General features: G+C 38.6%; 1 protein-coding gene across 7 annotated transcripts in view; it reads left to right on the top strand.

Moving 5' to 3' along the window:
* LOC121298236 (dedicator of cytokinesis protein 3-like) overlaps window positions 1-14,359 on the top strand; it is a 189,508-nt gene extending 175,149 nt beyond the window's left edge. For 2 of the 7 annotated variants that reach the window (XM_041225226.1, XM_041225231.1), the window contains 24 exons: window positions 568-626; window positions 1,001-1,152; window positions 1,324-1,409; window positions 1,764-1,790; window positions 1,902-1,997; window positions 2,871-2,931; window positions 3,053-3,146; window positions 3,320-3,468; window positions 4,645-4,731; window positions 5,021-5,125; window positions 6,074-6,215; window positions 6,717-6,883; window positions 7,050-7,136; window positions 7,264-7,443; window positions 7,938-8,021; window positions 8,410-8,526; window positions 8,849-8,970; window positions 9,208-9,343; window positions 9,747-9,828; window positions 10,574-10,689; window positions 11,370-11,457; window positions 12,346-12,468; window positions 12,917-12,999; window positions 13,463-14,359. In XM_041225226.1, the coding sequence (XP_041081160.1) occupies window positions 568-626; window positions 1,001-1,152; window positions 1,324-1,409; window positions 1,764-1,790; window positions 1,902-1,997; window positions 2,871-2,931; window positions 3,053-3,146; window positions 3,320-3,468; window positions 4,645-4,731; window positions 5,021-5,125; window positions 6,074-6,215; window positions 6,717-6,883; window positions 7,050-7,136; window positions 7,264-7,443; window positions 7,938-8,021; window positions 8,410-8,526; window positions 8,849-8,970; window positions 9,208-9,343; window positions 9,747-9,828; window positions 10,574-10,689; window positions 11,370-11,457; window positions 12,346-12,468; window positions 12,917-12,999; window positions 13,463-13,945 (2,926 nt within the window). In that variant the 3' untranslated portion in view covers window positions 13,946-14,359. The remainder of the gene's footprint in view (window positions 1-567; window positions 627-1,000; window positions 1,153-1,323; window positions 1,410-1,763; window positions 1,791-1,901; window positions 1,998-2,870; window positions 2,932-3,052; window positions 3,147-3,319; window positions 3,469-4,644; window positions 4,732-5,020; window positions 5,126-6,073; window positions 6,216-6,716; window positions 6,884-7,049; window positions 7,137-7,263; window positions 7,444-7,937; window positions 8,022-8,409; window positions 8,527-8,848; window positions 8,971-9,207; window positions 9,344-9,746; window positions 9,829-10,573; window positions 10,690-11,369; window positions 11,458-12,345; window positions 12,469-12,916; window positions 13,000-13,462) is intronic. The other 5 variants (XM_041225232.1, XM_041225227.1, XM_041225228.1 and 2 more) reach the window with 5 other exon arrangements.
* Window positions 14,360-19,951: the final 5,592 nt, after the last annotated feature.

Here is a 19,951-nt window from a genome sequence, read left to right as displayed (position 1 = left end):
AAATCTGTGTTAGAAATTGTAATTATTATTACTATTAGTATTATTTATTTATTAATTAGTAGACGACTTACTGTTGTCACAAAGTATCACATTACAAAGTATCGTATTACAGATAATAGCAATTATAGAGTACAGTAAATAATTACGTTTGAGTGATTACGACTAAGAGCAGCTAAACTTGCAAATATTTGGTTATAAGAGGAAGTAGTGAGTACAATAAATGGATAAGGATGATTTCAAATAAGAGAATGGTGAGAAACAAAAAACTGAGTGGTAACCTTTAAGAGTAAAGTCAAATACAAGATGCAGAAAGTGTAATTATGATTGAGAGCTGTAGTATGAAACAGCAAAGTGTGGGCAGTAACTGACATTCTACTCCTCTTAGAATCTACCTGTTTTAGGAATGGCGGAGTTCTTTTTTTTTTGTATAACTGTATAAATAAAATAAAGTATTTTAGTCTAGTGCCTTTAGTTTTTTGAAAGAACTATAGTGTACAATATAGTTTTCATGAAAAACAGTAAAAATGCTGAGGCCCCGTTTATCTGTTTTTATGCCTCCCCTGCCAGGTATGGAGACATGCGAGTGATGATGGCTTATGAACTCTTCAGCATGTGGCAGAACCTTGGTAAGACAGTTTTAAAAAAAAAAAAATGTCCTATCTGCTTGTTCCAGCATATAAGCTCACTTAAAAAGCTGCAACAGTCCCATTTTCAGATTTTGGAGAATATTGGCATCATAAATTGAATGCATTAGTTCTAAGAATTAGTTTGGATCATGTTGTCAAAACGTTGATATTGTACACTCACTGGCCACTTTCTAGACCCACTCCAATTGAAGTGATCTCACAATCCAATGCATTGTTAATTGTATCTGAGTGAAGACATACACTGTAAATGCAAGGCTTATTTTGCATCTTTGTAAGATATTTACATTCTTGGTAGTTTAATGTAAATAACAAAAACCCTCAAATTATTAAACAGGTATCTTTATTTGTCCTAGCAGGGGAAAATAAAATCCACTTCATTCCCGGGATGATCGGCCCATTCCTGGGGGTGACGCTGGTGCCGCAGACCGAAGTGCGAAGCATCATGATCCCCATCTTTCATGACATGATGGACTGGGAGCAGAGGAAGAATGGCAACTTTAAACAAGTGAGTAGCGTGTTGAAATGAACCCACACCATATCTTCTATATAAACCCTGTTGTCAGTAACTGAAAAGTACCCCAGCAATGGGGGCATCAATGAAAAACAATGGTTGCATTTGTTTCAACAAACCCTCTATATTTCAGAAACTGTTTTCTGTGTTTTTTCATAATTTCAGGTGGAGGCAGAGTTAATTGATAAACTGGACAGCCTTGTGTCGGAGGGAAAGGGAGATGAGAACTACCGAGAGCTCTTCAGTCTGCTGTAAATATAATACCCTCCAGTCTGGGCAGTCTTTAGAAGAACTGTATGCTGTTTTAATGCAGTGTTTCATATATATATATATATATATATATATATATATATATATATATATATATATATATATATATAAGTAAGATTAACGCACATTTCATGGAGAGAAAAATCTAATTGTAGCTTGGATTAACCCATCACATTCACATCACACATCTGACGGCATGTTGAGCCTACTAATGCAAAGTAAGGTGGTGTTTCATTTCCTGTATGTGTCATCAGTGTGTAAGGATGGTTTTAGTTGTTTCCTGCTTCTGCTTTGATAACTTCTGTCTTTGCTCTGCTTTCTGCTGCGTGGAGTAGAACCCAGCTCTTTGGGCCCTATCCTAGGTAAGAAAATGCCACTCTGTCAGCCTGTTTTGAGTCTGAGCAGAACTCTGGTGGTTTGCAGCCTGGAGTCTGATTATTTCTATTCATTTATTTCTTTTATGACTTTAACAGTCTGCTGGAGAAAATCGAACAAGAAACCTGGCGGGAAACCGGCGTCTCTTTTGTCACCTCGGTAACAAGGCTCATGGAGCGTCTCCTTGACTACAGGTGGGTAAACGAATTGGAAACTCCAACAAAAAAATATTAAAAAAATACTCCTTTTCAAACAATAGTTGCTAGTGGTTCAATGTAATGAAACCTCTGCTGAAATGCATTGGAGTTCCTTTGACTCACGAGTTACACCCAATCACAATTAAAGAAAATTCCAGGCCCACACGTTAGGAAGTCCCTGTCAATGGGCACACCTACAGTGAGTCCTATTTATTTATTTTTTTACATCACTGTAAATAAGATAAACAGAAAGGATACAACCATGGTAGCTTGACATTAAAAAACTGATTTTTTTTACCGGCTTTCAAATAATATAAACAAAACTCCATGTCAACTTGGAATTTTTTTGGAGAGACCAGACAGAATTTAAAAGTGCTTACCTCCATTACTAAATTCTTTGAGACTCCTGATTCCTTCTGGTTAGGGTTCTTCATATTTTAGAGAGTTTCTCCTGAATTTTACCTTGCTAAGTCTTGCTTCTTCATACACAGTAGCACTTAAAATCACACATAGTGATAAAGTTATGGACTTTAAGCTCCCTATAAACCCAGCAATCCGCAAGCAATCAGTCACACCTGCACATTGTAATGTCACCTCCACTGACTCTGGGAGAAAAACTACGAAGAAATAGTCTAACCACTTTTTTTCTAAAAAGATTAATTCTCTTAATGATAGATTAACAGGTATTCTTTATATAACAAAATGTATTTCTAGTTTAATTCCTTTAAGAAAGAAGGTAAAGCTAAAGATTATTAAATATGTTCCTTTTTAAGAGGGTTAGCTTTAAAAACATTTGACATTAACATGCAGTAACACATATTGAAAGTAAGACAATATCAACCACTTTTTAAAATCTGTGATATTTAACAGAGACTGTATGAAAGGAGACGAGACGGAGAATAAGAAGATTGGGTGTACCGTCAATCTGCTGGTAAGGAGTTTAATAGCTTTGAATTCTGGAATTCTGTCTTGCCTGCACAAGGTGCTCAACTGGACTTCATCCAGAGCTGTGTGAATCAGTTTGTGTTAAGTTCCTGTATATTTGCTTTCAGAACTTTTATAAATCAGAAATCAACAAGGAGGAGATGTACATCCGCTACATCCATAAGCTTTGTGACATGCACCTGCAGGCCGAAAATTACACAGGTAAAAGAGTAGACAATACGGTAGAAGTCATATGTGGTAGCTTGCATATACCACAAGGTAGAGTCTACTTCTGTGGTGAAGTGGCATTGCTGTCAAAGCTACTTAATGCTGACAGTCTAGAGTAAAAGGGCCATACACAATACATGCTCTCTTCCCCGTGGTATGTTGTACAGAGGCTGCGTTCACTCTGCTGTTGTACTGGGAGCTGCTGCACTGGGAGGACAGGCCACTCAGGGAGTTTCTGCACTACCCGACCCAAAGTGAGTGGCAGCGCAAGGAGGGCCTGTGCCGCAAAGTCATCCACTACTTCAACAAGGGCAAGGTACAGTACCAGCTGGCATAGCAAAACGGGATGTAATGAACCATCTCTGAATGTGATAAGTAAAGACTTCTTGATAGACTGGTTAGAGCAGCTGGACTTGCTCACGTATTTTACAGTCCAGTGCCTTGAAACAACAAGTTTCTCATCCTGCTAGATTTTATTTAATAATACGATCTGGACTGGAAGATCTAAAAGTGATACTAGGTGAGACAACCATTCAGAACCAAGTCACCGAAAATGTAATAATAAATTAGACGCAGATGCATGCAAAATCAAAAAAAGTGCAGCCCTTACAAACAAACCATTTTCACTCCATTATAACATGTGTTCTAAAAACTTCTCTGCTACATGTACTAGCTGTCTGGACCCTACTAAAACACACCCAGATTTCAAAGGCATAATAAGATATGTTAAGTAGCGCTCATCACATAGAAGCCATTAGCACTAAAATGTACTTCAGCATAAATTATTTAAAAAAAATGTAGCATTTCTTTTTCAAGCTGCATGCAAAAGCAGCAGAAACGAATTTCCATTTATCATTTAAAATGCAAACTTGGGATCTGGGCTTTTCTAAGTTTTTTTGTACTTTTTTGTCATTTAAAAAACAGATAAGAGAAGCATGAAAGGCAATCAGTGCAATAGAAAAGATTGGATAATATGTCTTTCATCAGCTTATCTTTCAACCAAGAAAACTGTTCCGTTGAAGAGCGAGAAATTAGAAATGTCATACGCCAGTTGTGTGAGACATGAACAGCCTGATAGAAAAAAAAAAAAAAAACAGAAAATGGAATTTAAGAGAAAGCAATCAATTTGTTAACAGATTTATCAGCTGAAGCTGCTAGAATTGCTGAAGCACGGAATCACAACGGAGGGAGATCTGGATTTTATGTGATAAAGGAATCAGTTCTTGCCTTTCCCCTTCTAGAAACAGCTGCAGGTCTTCGGGTTCTTTTAGGTCTCAGTCACAAAATAAGATTCTCAAAGTAGGTAACCTGAACACTCAAATGACATAAAAAGATATTGTAGGGTGAGTGAATAACAATCTTGCCTACTGTCTCCTTTAGTACAGCTTACATGGATGAGAATGATGTTAAAAATGATAGAGCTGAGACATGTATCTGAGTACAGTAATACTGGCTTACCTTTCCCCGTCTGTGTCACACTTGTTCCTCTCAGTGTTGGGAATATGGGATCCCCCTTTGCCGGGAGCTTGCCAGCCAGTACGAAGCTTTGTATGACTATCAGAGTCTCAGCTGGATTCGGGTAGGTGAAAAGGAACCAAATGAGCTGGTAGTCTCATCATAGGCACCGAAAATGTATCTAGGTTGTGCAATTTTCATAAATTACAGGCAATTTCATAAGCCATAAATTCCAATCATGTTGAGCCTATAGTGTACTATTATAGAGTTGTTAAAGCACCAGTAATTTACATGTCATCCAGATTACGTGCCCTCTCACTCCCAGGAGGGGGTGTACAATAATATTAATGCTAATTGTATAATTCTGTAGTTAATGAGATATTGCTTCTGTAATTCCCCATTCAAATGTACAGAAAATGGAGGCAGCGTATTATGACAACATCATGGAACAGCAGCGTCTTGAACCCGAGTTTTTCAGGGTCGGCTTTTACGGCAGGAAATTTCCGTTCTTCCTGAGGGTGAGACCAGTGCTTATATTTTTAAGGCATGTCTCAACTGTTTTGAGATCCATTTAAATCTATCAAACTGAAAGGCAGTCATAGAACTCACCGCATTACGTGGGCCAATGAACAAGTGATAAATGTTCTCATCTTAATCGACTCCCTTTGATGGAATTACAGCTTTTTTGGTTTTTTAATTTAGTAGTCGCCAATTATTTTTACTCCATTTTTCTCCCAATTTGAATTGCCCAATTGTATTTAGGCTCAGCCCACCACTACCACCCCTGCACTGACTTGGGAGCGGTGAAGACGAACACATACTGTCCTCCGAAGCGTGTGCCATCAGCTGACCACATTTTTTCATTCTGCAGGCCAGCCATGCAGCCAGCCCAGAGCTAGCTCTGGGTAGCTTACAGGCAAGCCCGCAGGTGCCTGGCCAGTCTACAAGAGTTGCTGGTGCATGGTGAGCCAAGGACACCCTGGCCGACCTAAGCCCTCCCCCACCGGGTGGCGACCGGCCAATTGTGTGCCGTCCCTTCCACGGTCGGCAGCGCTATAGGGCGCATCCCGCACTCCATGCGCAGCGCCTTTACCGGTTGCGCTACTCGGGAGCCCAGAATTACAGCTTTAATATAATAGTTCATATTTTCTTCATGTTTTACATTTTTAGCAATGCAAAGTGTTTTTAGAAATTACTTAGAGCCAGACTCTCAGCACAAGCTGCAAACAGTCAAGGTTGCTTAGAATACTAAATGAATGATTAGCTCTACTGCTAAGAACAGGCAAGAATAGATCTGGTATGTTAAACTGCTATTTTTCCATAAATGGCTGCATCCTAAGAGGAATAGGTTAAGCTTTTTGTGAGTTATTTCAGTTTGGCAGAATAGTGCCTATTCCTGTGTTTGTCAGCTCATCCACTCAATGTCAGACTGGGTTAACTGCAGTCTCTCCATTTCCTCACTGCAGAACAAGGAGTTTGTCTGCAGGGGCCATGACTATGAAAGGCTGGAAGCCTTTCAGCAGAGAATGTTGGGAGAGTTCCCACAAGCCATTGCCATGCAGCATCCCAACCAACCTGATGAGACCATCCTGCAGTGTGATGCACAATGTATCCTTCACTGCGCAACACTGAGGGTCCTCGCCAAATAGTGTCATTTGCCTACAGGGGATTACTGATTTAGGAATGGGTTATAATTGCTCCATGTGTTCAATTCCTTCAGTTCAAACATTTTACCTGGCATTGGTCATGCTAGTTTCTCATTTTTGGGGGAGTTTGCGGCTTCATACAGCTACAGATTTATATTGAAGGTCATACAAGTTTTGAGCCTAGAGTGCAGAACAAACTTGCAAATTAAAATAGATAAAGAGAAAGGTACATTTTCCTACATGACCTGAAGAAGTCAGACAAGGTACTAGGAAACTGAAGTGCAAGTGATGACTCAGATTTTAAATGTAGAATTTTTGTACATCATTATTTCCACAAGATACACACTGGATCACTTAGTAAATTTTGAAAAGCAGGTCCTTGGTTTGCGTCTGGCAGGCTGTCCTGATCACCGCTGTGGTGCAGCACGTTTGGTGTCTTTGCTTCCTTGACAGTGAGATACAGATCTGCAGATCTACGCAGTCACCCCGATCCCAGAGAATGCAGACGTGCTGCAGATGGACCGGGTCCCCGAACGCATCAAGAGCTTCTACCGCATCAACAACGTCCACAGGTTTCGCTACGACCGACCTTTCCACAAGGGACCTAAGGACAGGGACAATGAGTTTAAGGTCAGGCAACTTACACTTTTATATTGATTTACACAATTAACGGGCCATTTTTCTTTAATGTCTAAAATGTATGCCGTCTAATGTCAAAAAGAACACAGCTATAAAGGATATTATAGTCCTATATTGGGTTAGTGTCAGTTTATAAAATGAAATCTGTTGTTTTCAGAGTCTCTGGATTGAGAGAACTACCCTTATCCTGACCCGCCCGCTACCTGGCATCTCCCGCTGGTTTGAAGTGGAAAAGAGAGAAGTGGTAAGTGGATTGAACATATAATGATCTCTTGTCAAAACATAACTTAAATGATCGAAATTCTGCCCTAAATATTTTAAAATAAAATGAAAGAAGAAAAAAAAGGTATTATTACGGCCTCTTGTTACAGGTGGAGGTGAGCCCTTTGGAGAACGGCATCTATGTTGTGGAGAATAAGAACCACGAGCTGCGGACCCTGATCTGCCAATACCAGCACAAGCAGCTGCACGGAAACATCAACCTACTCAGCATGTGCCTGAACGGGATGATTGATGCAGCTGTCAACGGAGGCATTGCCCGCTACCAAGAGGTAATACCAGGGCAAGGACAGGCTATTGGCGCTGAAGACACATTTAAAGGAAAGCTCTGCAGAGCTGTCCTGTTTTTCTGGGGTTTTTTTGTTTTGTTTATTCGCTACGGAATATTATTTAAAAGAGCAAGCTTTGGTTTAGTACTTTCTGAAAATCTTGAACTTTCTGTTAGAAGAATGGTAGGTGTCACTGTAAAGCAGTTGTGTGAGTGGCAGGGCATTAGTCGGCAGGGATGACTTAGAATGTAACCAATGCAAAGATGCCTGTGCCTTGAAATGAAGGTCAACAGTTAGCTAAATATGTTGATTTGGTTCCCCAAACTGCTTTCAGATTTCCTTTTCATAGAATTGTAATATAATAATTTTATCAGCCTGTGGCTTTTCCGACAGAAACATTAGGGACATCACTTCAATGTGTTTACTACAGCCTGAAGGAGAAAAATAGCCATACTGACTTTGCTGACCTTATAAAAGGATTGTATCTTCTATTTCAGGCTTTTTTCGATAAGGACTACATAACCAGTCACCCTGAAGATGCAGAGAAAATCACACAACTCAAACAGCTCATGCAGGAGCAGGTCATTATTTTTGATTGTTTTTCCAATCTCCTTCTCTTTACCCTTTCATCGTTAGTGAAGTAGAATGCTATTTCCCCCTGCTGTGCCAGCATAAAACTACAATTTTAAAACCCTATTATATTCTGGAGGAATGTAACACCCTGTATTATAATAATTCACTAAAATGTTTTTTAGAATTTTAAAAGTAAAAAAAGTGTTATACCACTGTCAGTGTTGAAATCTTGCAAACGTGCTCTCATGCATTGCTGATTAAGGCAATCTCATCAAATTATAAGAAGATGGCCCATAAGAAAAAAAAAAAAAAGAAAAACAGGAACTAATGAAGCAATTTAATAGAAAAGTAGAACTGCTTATGTACGAATTGACCATGAGTGTTCTGTTTGTATAGGTGCATATCCTGGGTGTGGGGCTGGCAGTGCATGAGAAACTGGTGCATCCAGAAATGCGTCCCTTACACAAGAAGCTGATCGATCAGTTCCAGATGATGAGAAGCAGCCTTTGCCATGTGAGTTGTTATCCGTAAATGACAAACATCTGGTCTTCAATTCTTATTTTAGATTTGAATTTCTGGCTGGGGTTGATGGGATCGTGTGCTGATCCAGTAGGTTTATTATGTAGTCAAAAGCAGTGCAGTTATTTATTGTAATATCAATGTGAACCTTGTGAGCAGCAGTTTAACTAACCTTGATTGCCCTTTAATAGTAGTGAGTTATAGGAGTGAGTTTTTGTAAAATACATAACCAATATACCATCATAAAGCAACACTGGACAGTTCAGTGCAATCCAATCTGTAATACTAACAAGAGTGTTTCTGTGTCTCCCTGCAGACTCTCCCTGGCTTGGAGAAGATCAGTCCAGCCTGTTCAGGAGCGAGCACACCACGGGGCAGCATTCTGGTGTCCCACAGCCCTTTGAGTCCCGAGAGCATCAAACTGGTCCATAGACACAGGTGAGTCTTCCCACTCCAAACTGCATGTCAATGTTCCATTCTGAGGTGTATTTGAATTTATTTGACAATAATGCAATTGCTCTTGTTAGTACACCAAATTCCTGTGCTCTTTCACAGATTGCAATATGAAACACAATACATAACACATTTGATCCCAGAAAGGCATTAGTAGTCCAGTCTGCCATAACTTTTGCTACACAGGTATGCAGTTGAATGTGTTTTTTTTTCAATGTCAAGCCCACTGAACCTGCTGGGATCAATTCGACACTCCTCCTCGTCCCTATCCTCACACACCTCCAGTGAGACTGGGAACCTCATCATCCTGACTGACGGGCTGGTGGGGGAAACCTCTGATGATATCTACCGCATGCAGGTATTGAATATTAGTGTAGATCTGTTGCTTGACTGGGGTACAACAGCCAGAGGGCCTTTCTAGTTACTTCTATTCTGATTAAATAATACTTCAGAGGGCTGCCTTTTATGTGCACCTTGAAGCTTTGTAGTTTTAAAATGTTTTTAACACAATGGTCCTTAAGATACATTTTTTAGAGGAAATACTTGGGACTATGGTATTGCCCATCATGGGTTAAGTTTTGCTTTGAAATAGTGTCTATTAATAATAATTAATCACGAGAAAATTTGAAGTCCGCAGAACTTAGTTACTATATTACATATGGTACTCAAAAACAAATATAATACCAACTGAATGATATCAATTGGTTCTAATGTAAACAGTAAAATTGTCCGTGAATCTGCCATGTTTCTTCGTTAACCAGGCAAGCCCCTCTTCCTCCAGCCTGAGCTCCACCCACTCTGCACCATCGCAGATGATCAACTCCGCCCCTTCCAGTGCAAGAGGTACAAATGTAGAAACACCTCCAGGTCTAATTTACTGCTAAAGAGATGCTCAAACCATTTTACATATCAGCAGTATATGAAAGTAAAAAGTGACTCTGATATTGTTCAACTCATTTCTTATTGTATATTTAGCTCTTCATTTTTGGTTGTTATTTTTGGTCACATGATGTCCCTTTAACGTTCTATTGAGCCAACTCTGTTTCGTAAGTAATTGGAAAAGAGTTGATTGTGAAACAAGGCCACTTTTACAGTTTTTGTTCTCTCCTACCTCGAATGAGACTATGATTCTGTTTGCTATTCCTGGATTTAAAATCTTAACAACTTGTCACAAAAAATGTTATAACCTGTTTTGCAAATAGTTTCCACTTAGTTCCAATTGAATGAAATTCACTCTGTGTTTGCATTTGGTTTAGATCCTTTTTTTTTTTTTTTTTTTTTTACATTATTAATGAAACAGAATCAATCACCATCAAGTTATGGGAGAAAAACTGAAGTGAACTTGTTTCACAATCAAGCTTTTCCAAGAGTTTAATTGAATGGAGTTGGCTCAAAAAAAGGGATATCACAAGATCAAAAATAAAAACTGAAAATGAAGAGCCCTATGTATATGGTAATTGTGCTAATATTTTAAAGATCATTTATAGGGAAAGTGATTTTAGCAAGTTAATTCTCCTGTAAGACACTACTCAGACTCTTAGTTTCGATATCTAATATCTTCGATATCTATCTGGGCACCCTGATCCAGGTTCCCCTTCGCTGCCAGACAAATATCGGCACAACAGAGAGATGATAATGCTGCTGCCGCCTCACCGCGACCGGCCCAGCAGTGCCATGTACCCAGCAATGACCGAGAATGGACAGGTAGGGGCTGGCAACAGCCAAACCCAGCACCTGATTGTGAGATATATTCATTTTTGTATTTATTTATTTCTTTGAAATAATGTATTAAACTTATTGAGGTGAATAATTTTGTTTCCAAGACACACCGAGTAGGTTAAGTAGTAATTGGGAACTAGTGCATCATAAGGGAACTAAACCCTAAGAACAATCTGAAAGTCAAAGTTGGGTACTACAAATAAATAACAAACCCTTTACAGCTTCATTGGATTTTTAATCTAAATGAAACTCCCCACATACATGAAATATTGTATCAGACCTCAAACCAAAAATCAAATGGTCTCCGTACACTAGCTTTATAGTTCATATTGTGGGGATTTTTACCCTTTATAGCATTATTTTGGGGAAAAATTCCAGACACACGTCCTTTATAGAAAGTACAATCTGTAAAAGGATATAAAATGCACACATTGGTCACGTGCCTAACTAGTTAAGCACTCTTTGTCTATTCTCCCAGCTAATATCTGCCGGCTTGCATTTTTGCATTTTTGACAGCCTGGATTTGATAAGTCATAGACTACAAGATGCTAAAGGAGTCTTTGTATTTTATTGTGCAAAACTAATCGCGGATGTTACCAGCACCTCGCACAGGATGTATTGTAGCTGCACACTTGGTTATCTGCTCCTCACTTTATTTTTTTCAGCCAACCAATTTCCAGAGGGCCCTGATCCAGCAGGTAATTGGCCCCTGCAAACCCTGCAGCGATCCAAACCTTTCAGTTGCAGAAAAAGGTACATCTTTACTTTTATTTCCTGTAGTTTCTTTGTTTTGTTTTTTCGATTGTAGAAGATCCTTGCTGCTCTTAACAGTGCACCCCTGCGAAAAGTCATGCTTGTGAGCTGTACTAAAGAGTGATAGAGAAAGATTGTGGTGTCATTGCTTTCTTTGCTGTGCACATACCATCTACAGTACAAGCAACACAGCAACGACATTTGCTTTTTTTGGAGGGTCAGGGCCACTTGCAGTAATCCGTCGCATAGCCGACTGCGGTGGGACCAGAGTAAGGGCAGATATGTCAAAAGGCAGATGAATGAATTAGACGCAGCTATAACAATTACTATAGTCACACAATTATTGTTTTGAGATTCAGCTTTTATTAGGGAGCTCCCCTAAATCCCTTGTTTAAAAAGATACAGGGTAGTGTGACAGAGTAGCCGTTTTCCATGTGGGTGCGTGCATTCCATGCTGAGTGACAGGCAGGAGATCGAGATGGAGGTTGAAGTTGATATGCCCCGCAGGCGAACAGGATTTATTTACATATCAACACACTGAACAGCTCATGTGACACTACCAGCAATGGCAGCGCATGGAGCGCATACAGCAGTGTACGAACACTTTGGTATGATCTACAATATCTTCTCTATTCAATAATAAACTAACTTTTCTGGAGAGGTTGATCGTGGCGAATAAACGGCTAGGGTGGACATGTGATGGGCGGATACGTGGTGGATTATTGTATACTAAAAATTAAAAATGTAACGCTTCTGTAGAAAATGTACCCTGCTGGATTATTAAAGCCTAAAAGCTTGGTCCATTGAGGATATTTGTTTTTCATCTCCAGGTGACTAAATGTAGTTCTGCAGTGAAGTACACTGTTTTATTAGCGGTTATTTTTCTAGCAGTTCCTACAGCTCCCAGCAGCTGGAGCCTCGACAGTGGAACCCGAGAAGCGATGCCATTCCTGTCTGCACATGTGGGAAGTATAATGGTTCCACCAGTACCACCTCGCACCATACCACATGGTAAGGAACCTGTGACTTACAAAGACAGCTTCGTTTTTTCCATTGCTGTATCTAAAAGTACATAATGTATGTTTAGCTTGAGTACTGGCTTTGGGAGTATTTAAAAGTTGTTTTGCAGGTGCATACATATCGGTAAAATGAACAAGAAGCCAAAGTTCTCTGCCTGTAGACAATAATCTAACCAATGAACAACTTTTTATTTCTGTGAAAGGGGACTAACAAAAAATCTGCCATTTGCTTTTAGAAGTGTACAGTATGTATTTTCCTTTATATTTAAAATAAATCCAATGTATACTTTTTGTATTTGATTCTCTGCACTTAGACCCTAAGCGTGTTGTCTTGCAGCTGAAAGCAATCCCAGTCCCATAAAAAAAAAAAAGCTAATTAAACACCCACCAATGTTAGTTTGTGTTTTCCAATCCTTGTTTTGTCCTGCTGTTTCCCTTAGGGCACTTCTCGATGCACTTTGATGCTTTCCACCACCAGATCAGCGACCTCCCTCCAGCTCTCCCTGCGCGCTCTTTGAGAAAGGTACCATAGCTCATGTGGTGACATCCAATTGTTATCCACATTGTCCGTTTTTACAGTTACCTGCTTTAGGAACAGTCAGACAGAAAGAGGTACAGGCAAAGAAATATAAGCAATGAAATAAAAAAAAAAGATATGTGTATCGACAACCATCTACAGAACAAGCTCAAAAACAAAGATGGCTTAATGTTGATGGTTTAAAAGAAATGACCCATGGTATCAACCATAAGCTCTGCTGCACAACCCCCCCCCCCCCATCCTGACTGTTATACATACAAATTACATTTGAGAATCACACAAGATGCCTGGCATTGGCATTTTGCATTATGAGGTATCATGTTGCCTATTAGTATAGTATTTCTGTCATGCTGGACTAATCTAGAGTATCTTCTTTGAATAACCCTGTATATGAATTTGCACACCTGTTGGTAAAGTCCCCTCTTTCTTTCTTTTCCCTGCCTTGCAGTCCCCCCTGCACCCAATCCCTGCCTCTCCCACCAGTCCGCATTCTGGCCTGAACGGCAGTAGCTCCACCTTGTCAGGCAGTGCCAGCAGTGGCGTGTCCTCACTGAGCGACAGTAACTTTGGGCATTCCTGTGAGCCACCAGTCCACACAGACACCATGGACTCTGTCCCCAGCCAGTCCTGGACCACAGACGAGGACATGGAGTCGCCCTACCTGCCCGTCCGTTACAGCATCTCTGAGCCTGAAGTGCTGGAGCCCATGAAGCTCCCTCCCTGCCGTAGCCACTCCGCCCCCAGTGGGGTCAACCCCCACCATGACCCCCCCACCCTGCCCCCCAAACCCTACATGGGCCGGGGGGAGGGGTGCATCCCTGAGGAGGAGATGCGGCCCAGGCCCATGCCCCGCAAGATCTCCCAGCCCCTTCTGAGCTGCAAGGAGGAGCAGGCTAAGGTTGCATGGGAGCATGGAATCAAGGAAGAGTAGGCTTGGGGAAAGGTGTGTTAGTGTGGGGAGGGGGTAGGCTTCCTCAGTCCTGAGCCAGCTCTTCTTTCCTTTCATTTTAACATATTATCATTTTAAACACCCAGTAAAGTATGAAAAAGCTAATTCATTTATAAACCCCTATCATATATTTGAAAAATACATACATGAATGGTCATGTCAGTAGATACGCTTTTATAAAGTTTTCCCTCGACTATTTAAATTGCCGGATTCAATGGTTTATTTTTCACAACAGGATTGAGGTTGTTATGTGATACTGCACTATATTCCTGTATTGTTTAGATTCTCATCATTCCTCAAGACTTTATCAGTCGATGGAAATTATCCCAGCTCAGCCACTGACTCACTGTGTGACCCTGAGCAAGTCACTTAACCTCCTTGTGCTCCGTCTTTCAGGTGAGACGTTGTTGTAAGTGACTCTGCATCTGATGCATAGTTCACACACCCTAATCTCGTATCTTGTAAAGCACTTTGTGGTGGTGATCCACTATGAAAGGCGCTATATAAAAATAAAAAATAAAAAAATACTTTGGAAGCAATTCCACACAGCACTGTAGAAACTACAATGCAGGAGCTTTTGAACTCAGATACCCCACAGTAGCATACACACCACTTCCATCATTTTGACCTGGGAATGGACAGGGAGGCATTCCAGATACAATTTAACATTGTAAAATAAACTTATGAAAAAAGCACCTTACAATACAGGTTATATTGTAGTTTTGTTACCGTGTGAAATCCAAACCTTTTTTGAAACAGGAATGTGGTATCACTTTGAATTTGGCATCTCCCCATTTGCCAATCGACTTAATGTTGCAAAATATAAGTAGAAAAAAATAAATAAATAAATAAAAATACTCAAGACAAAGTGAGTATGGTTTATGTTCCAGATTACTTTCTCATATATGTATTCCTCTAATGTATAAATATTATACGAAAGGTAAAGATATGAAGGCACAAAAGAGGCACACATGAGTTATGCCCCAAGTCATCTGGAATATTCAGAGAATTCAGAAATTTCAAATCATTAATCCAGTACATATTAGAATCCACTGTAAATTCTGGTATACAGTATCGCTTACTATGGCTTAATGGAATTCAAAATAAAGTTCTTACGTAGTGCTTAAGTTGACTGATGGAGCTAAAAGTAGAATTAAATGTAACCAGTACGGTAGTAGTTTTCTGTACTGTGTAAAGAAACAAACAAACAAACAAACAAAAAACTATAAACATGTAACTGCATATATTTAAAAATTATAAACTAGCTTCTTGGGACTGAGGAGGAAAAGAGAATCTCAGATTTATGCAAGATTTAAGGTATGAAGCTACATTTTTGACTGCTTAATAATAAGCAAGACTCAGTGGAAATGTTTTACTGAATACATTATTTTAAAGATATTTAAGAGAAAAGAACACAACCTTATTGCCGTAAATAAATATTTCCTTTTTTTTTGTAAAATTATTCTGTGAGCATGCTTTTTGTTTGTGGAAAACATGAATACTGCCCTGCAGTTCAACTGGTTTTCCTGTCCAGCGTGACAGTGCTGTGGCTAGGGAAAACATTCAGTTGTACAGAATTATAATTTTTATAACATGTCTGTATTTAGGGTTGTTATTCTGTGAAACAATTCCAAGTCATGAAACAAATCTTACTATTGCACACTGACACAGTCTAATTGTGCTTTGCATCATAACATCCATTTTATACCCTGGAGAGGGTATCTCTGCCATCCATGAAAAGGTTTAGGGCCGTTACCTGCTGCTGAATACCATTAAGCTGCTTAGATGGACATTTCAGTCCTAGTTATCTGTCACGCTTCCTCAAGAGTCTGTCAGAGTTGTGTGTTGTTCGAGTGGCTTTGCTTAATCATGGTCAGATCAGGGGTTGAAAAGTTATTTACCAAAACCTAGCAATTGCCACTTTAAAATTGGTAAATACATACCGTTCCACGGATAAGATAATGCACATTCAGTTACTATATTACTGTTATGAACATTTCTCTTTAAATCATTTTTGTGTTTTTAATGTTAGTCAGTTTTGTTCTCATTGTACTTAGAAACAATTATGGTTTCTTCATTTCAGCCACACACTCTTTTTGGTTACAACGACTACATTTGTATACAGCAAATACTGCTATGTAACTAAAGTGAAAGCTACCAGTATATCTCTACCCTAGGAAACACGGCAATAATATTCATCTAGGGCGGGGTTTCATTAGCTAAATACTGACATCTAGTGGGAAATGGAAAAATGACACCAAGATAGCATAAGCAACAGTACTGTTTGCAAGGTAAAAACGTCTAAATAAACCAAGCCTTTGAAGTATTACAAAGGAAACTTAATTCAGGCTCAATACTTGTCACTCTGGTTAAAAAAAAACAAAACACAACAAACAAACAAAAAAAACAAACAAGTAAATAAATACGAAATATCAAATACAGTACTTTTAACATACCAGAATATAAATGCATTGCAGACTGTAAGCAAAGAAAAGAGTTGAATGAAGAAACCAAAGTGTTAATCCTGTCCTGTTCAATTTGAACAGGTGGCAATCTATCAATTGTCAGAATTGTCCAAAGCAAAGCAATTGTTTATGGTTTTACAGTACAGTACACTACTGTTATCATTAAAAACAAACTATGCAAGTAAGCATAATTTTGTCAAATTGAGATCATTGGCCCAACTGAACATGGATCAGACATTGTACCAATTAATACTGAAGCACTTTAGTACAACAGATGTACAGATGTTAGGCACGTACTTTGGTTCATGTCAAACATATGATTAAAAAAAGGATAGGCTTGGATACATCTTAAAGATGCAGTATTCCATTTTGCCACATTGTGTGGGTTTATAAATTAAAAATATGTTTTTTTTTTTCTTTTTTGAACAAATTTATAATATCCCTTAAACCGTAAGGGTACATACATTTTGAAGATTTTTTTTTTTCCTTAATTGGCACTTCTTACTAATATGATCCTATATTAGTGCTGTGTTTAATCATTTAAAAGGAAACACTGTATTAAGAAAACAAACAGATTATTGGTAGCCTTACTGTAGATAATGATAGTTTTAATATAAAGACATAATACAAAGTCAAGCTTGCGTCTTGGATATTTGACTGTAGTATGTAGGAATGAACAATGGTGGTGGGGGGGGGGGCTGTAACACTGCACTGCAGATAGGTACTTCATGTACGTGAACTCCATAAGAAAGGCTGCGGTCGGGCTCTGGATATTTTAAGTAGAATTTAACACAAACTTAAACACTAATGGCTTATTTTCCTATTATAATGTAGTTTTTTATTATTATAAATGTATTTATCCCCCCCTTATATTGCTAAAACAATATGTAGAAACAGCAGTCTATTAAAGGACTAGGGAGCAAAGACACAACTGTGGCCATCTTTGGTAAACAGTTTACGTTCTGCAGTCTGCCCTAGACACTAGTTAGCAACTGGCCAGCTAGGAGAAGTATTCTCATTGTTTGTACCCTGTCACTAAGCTAATTTTGTAAAAAGACACTGATTTGAACAAGCCTCTGTATGCCTTGGGTGAGGCTGGGTACAGGTCTAAGACTTCTCTATAAACTGGCTGCTCATTTTTCAAATGTTTGTGTTGCAGCAATCTCAACTTCTGTTGCGCTTTGCTAACAAAATAAGTAATCTCACCTTTGTTTTTGGGCTGACGGTATTTAAAACTGCGTTCCGTAGAGTCTGCAGAAGTAGACCACTGGATTGCTGTAAAGTATATATGGGGGATTTTGTAGCTAAGCCAACCGAATGAAATCATTGGAAGAATGCAGGGGTTGATTATAAGAGTGTTCAATTAAAACAGTTACTGTGGTGGCCATAATGCATCTGTGAAATAAGGACTAGCTGTTTGGGGCTATGCCCCTAGACAAGATATTTTCAGATGCATGTAAATATAGAATACCAGTATTGTGACAACCCTTTCAGAATCATCGCAGTTGTAATCAACATCCTACCTGTCTGGCTTTTTTTTTTTTTTCGTGTAAATATTCCTTCTGAATGCTGTGTATTTATAAGGTTTAAAAAGGGCAAAACATGTATATATTGTGATTTAATTGTCTGCCTTGTACTTTATGATGTAAATGTGTTTTTAAACAAAACAACAACAACTTTAACTCTGCAACTGTGTCACTATTTGAAAGGCCTAATCACTGCTGTTTTTGTGTATTTTGCGTTTGAGACAAATCTTAACAGGAACACAAGCTAAGTTTAAAGAACGGAAGAAAAAACAGAAAACTACTTTGCACAAGTGTTCTAAAAAAGTATTTCTTGTATATATCGTGCTAGCATGAATAAACTGTGATGTGAATTTTAGATGTAAATACACAGTGTTTTTTTGTTTTGTTTTGTTTTGCTTTTTTTGCTATTTACTAATGTGCTGCGATGTGGAATTCATTAATAATGCCTAACATTAAAGATGCGTTTATCAACTCAATTCTGACTCCATTTGTCTTTGTGATACATTTTCCTTTCTCTGGAAGAAAGACCCAGTTTCAATCATGGTCACTGTGGATGAATTGCAACAAACTAAATGCAGCATATTAACTGGAGATGATCCTGTGGTTAGTACGGAGGACTGTATGAATGATAGTCTGCAGGATAGTTTCAATTTCAACAAGCAGGTTAGGTTTTAAAATGTTCTCAATTGCAACTAAATCAATGTAAATCGATGCTTTGAACACTTTTGAAGATGGTTCATTGGTTCATTCACCTTATAATCAATAAAGAAGTGACATGTTCCATTGAAATGATCTCACACTAATTCACTAGTATGTTGTGCTGTTGTCAGAGGACTTGGTTCAAAAATACAGCTGATTCCTTCCCTTTTTTCAAAGAATTTGATCATTTCCTACATAGACAATGATAAAGGAGGCCTATTTACCAAAGTGAGATGGCACAGTGCACTAATTCACTAGCATGCTGTGCTGCTCTCTTTGGAGGGATGGGTTCAAATCTGGTAGTTCTTTCTTTTTCAAAAAAAAATTCCCATAAAGACAATGAAAATGCAAGCTCTTCCATGGAAGGGAGATGGCACAGTGGGCTAATTCAGTAGTATGCTGTGCTGCTCTCCTTTGGGTACTCGGTTAAAATCTGGAGGATTCCTTTAAAAAAAAAAGGTTAATTGACGTATATTCAGTGTGAAACACAGCTTCCTTGTCGGGACTGGTGGTGCAGTGGGATAATCCCATGACCTTCTCTCCCTGAAGATTCTAATGGTTCAAATCCCTCTGCCTTACAGTTAAGATATAGAAGACTTAAAACAGAATTGCAAATTGTGGTGACATGTAAAAAAATGCCTACACACAAAACCCCAAAAAGAATGTGCCCTTGACCATAAGGATGTTGCTGTGGAAGACAGTAAAGGAAAGAAGGTACAACTTAAGTGTACTGTTAAGTTACTTATATACACATTCTGCCAGAAAAAAAAATGCCCAAGGATTTTGGAAAGTAACCAAAAACACTAATTTCAAGTATAAAAAAGCTAAAGCCCCGAAAATTAAAAAAAAAAAAAAAAAAAAAAAAAAAAAACGATGTACTGTATTTATAATAAATTATTTATTAGCTATGGGGACCTGGAAGTCCTGGTAAGTTAACATAACCCGCTAGGAAATCACGTTGGAACCTCAGCATTCCAGTCTGTTAAGTGTATAAATATATTTTTATAAATAATGTCCTGTTCTCATGTATACTCATTAAAAGAGGTGGTTATTATTTTATTTTTTATTTTTTTTTAATTATATGACTTAACTTTGACAAATATTTCGGGAATAAAATAACAATTTGGAATTAAACAGCTACCTTCGAGCCATGCTATTGAGAAAACACGTTAATCGCAACTGTGCTCTCTGTTGGTGGACAGAAATTACAGCTACTGTACCTTAGTCAGCAGTTAAGTGGAGTTTACTGTAATGGATATACCGTTTCCAATGGTTTATTGCATGCATTCCAATGTCTA

Source organism: Polyodon spathula, chromosome 23, assembly GCF_017654505.1.
Source record: "Polyodon spathula isolate WHYD16114869_AA chromosome 23, ASM1765450v1, whole genome shotgun sequence".
Classification (NCBI taxonomy): domain Eukaryota; kingdom Metazoa; phylum Chordata; class Actinopteri; order Acipenseriformes; family Polyodontidae; genus Polyodon; species Polyodon spathula.
This window is presented reverse-complemented; position numbering and strand designations above follow the sequence as displayed.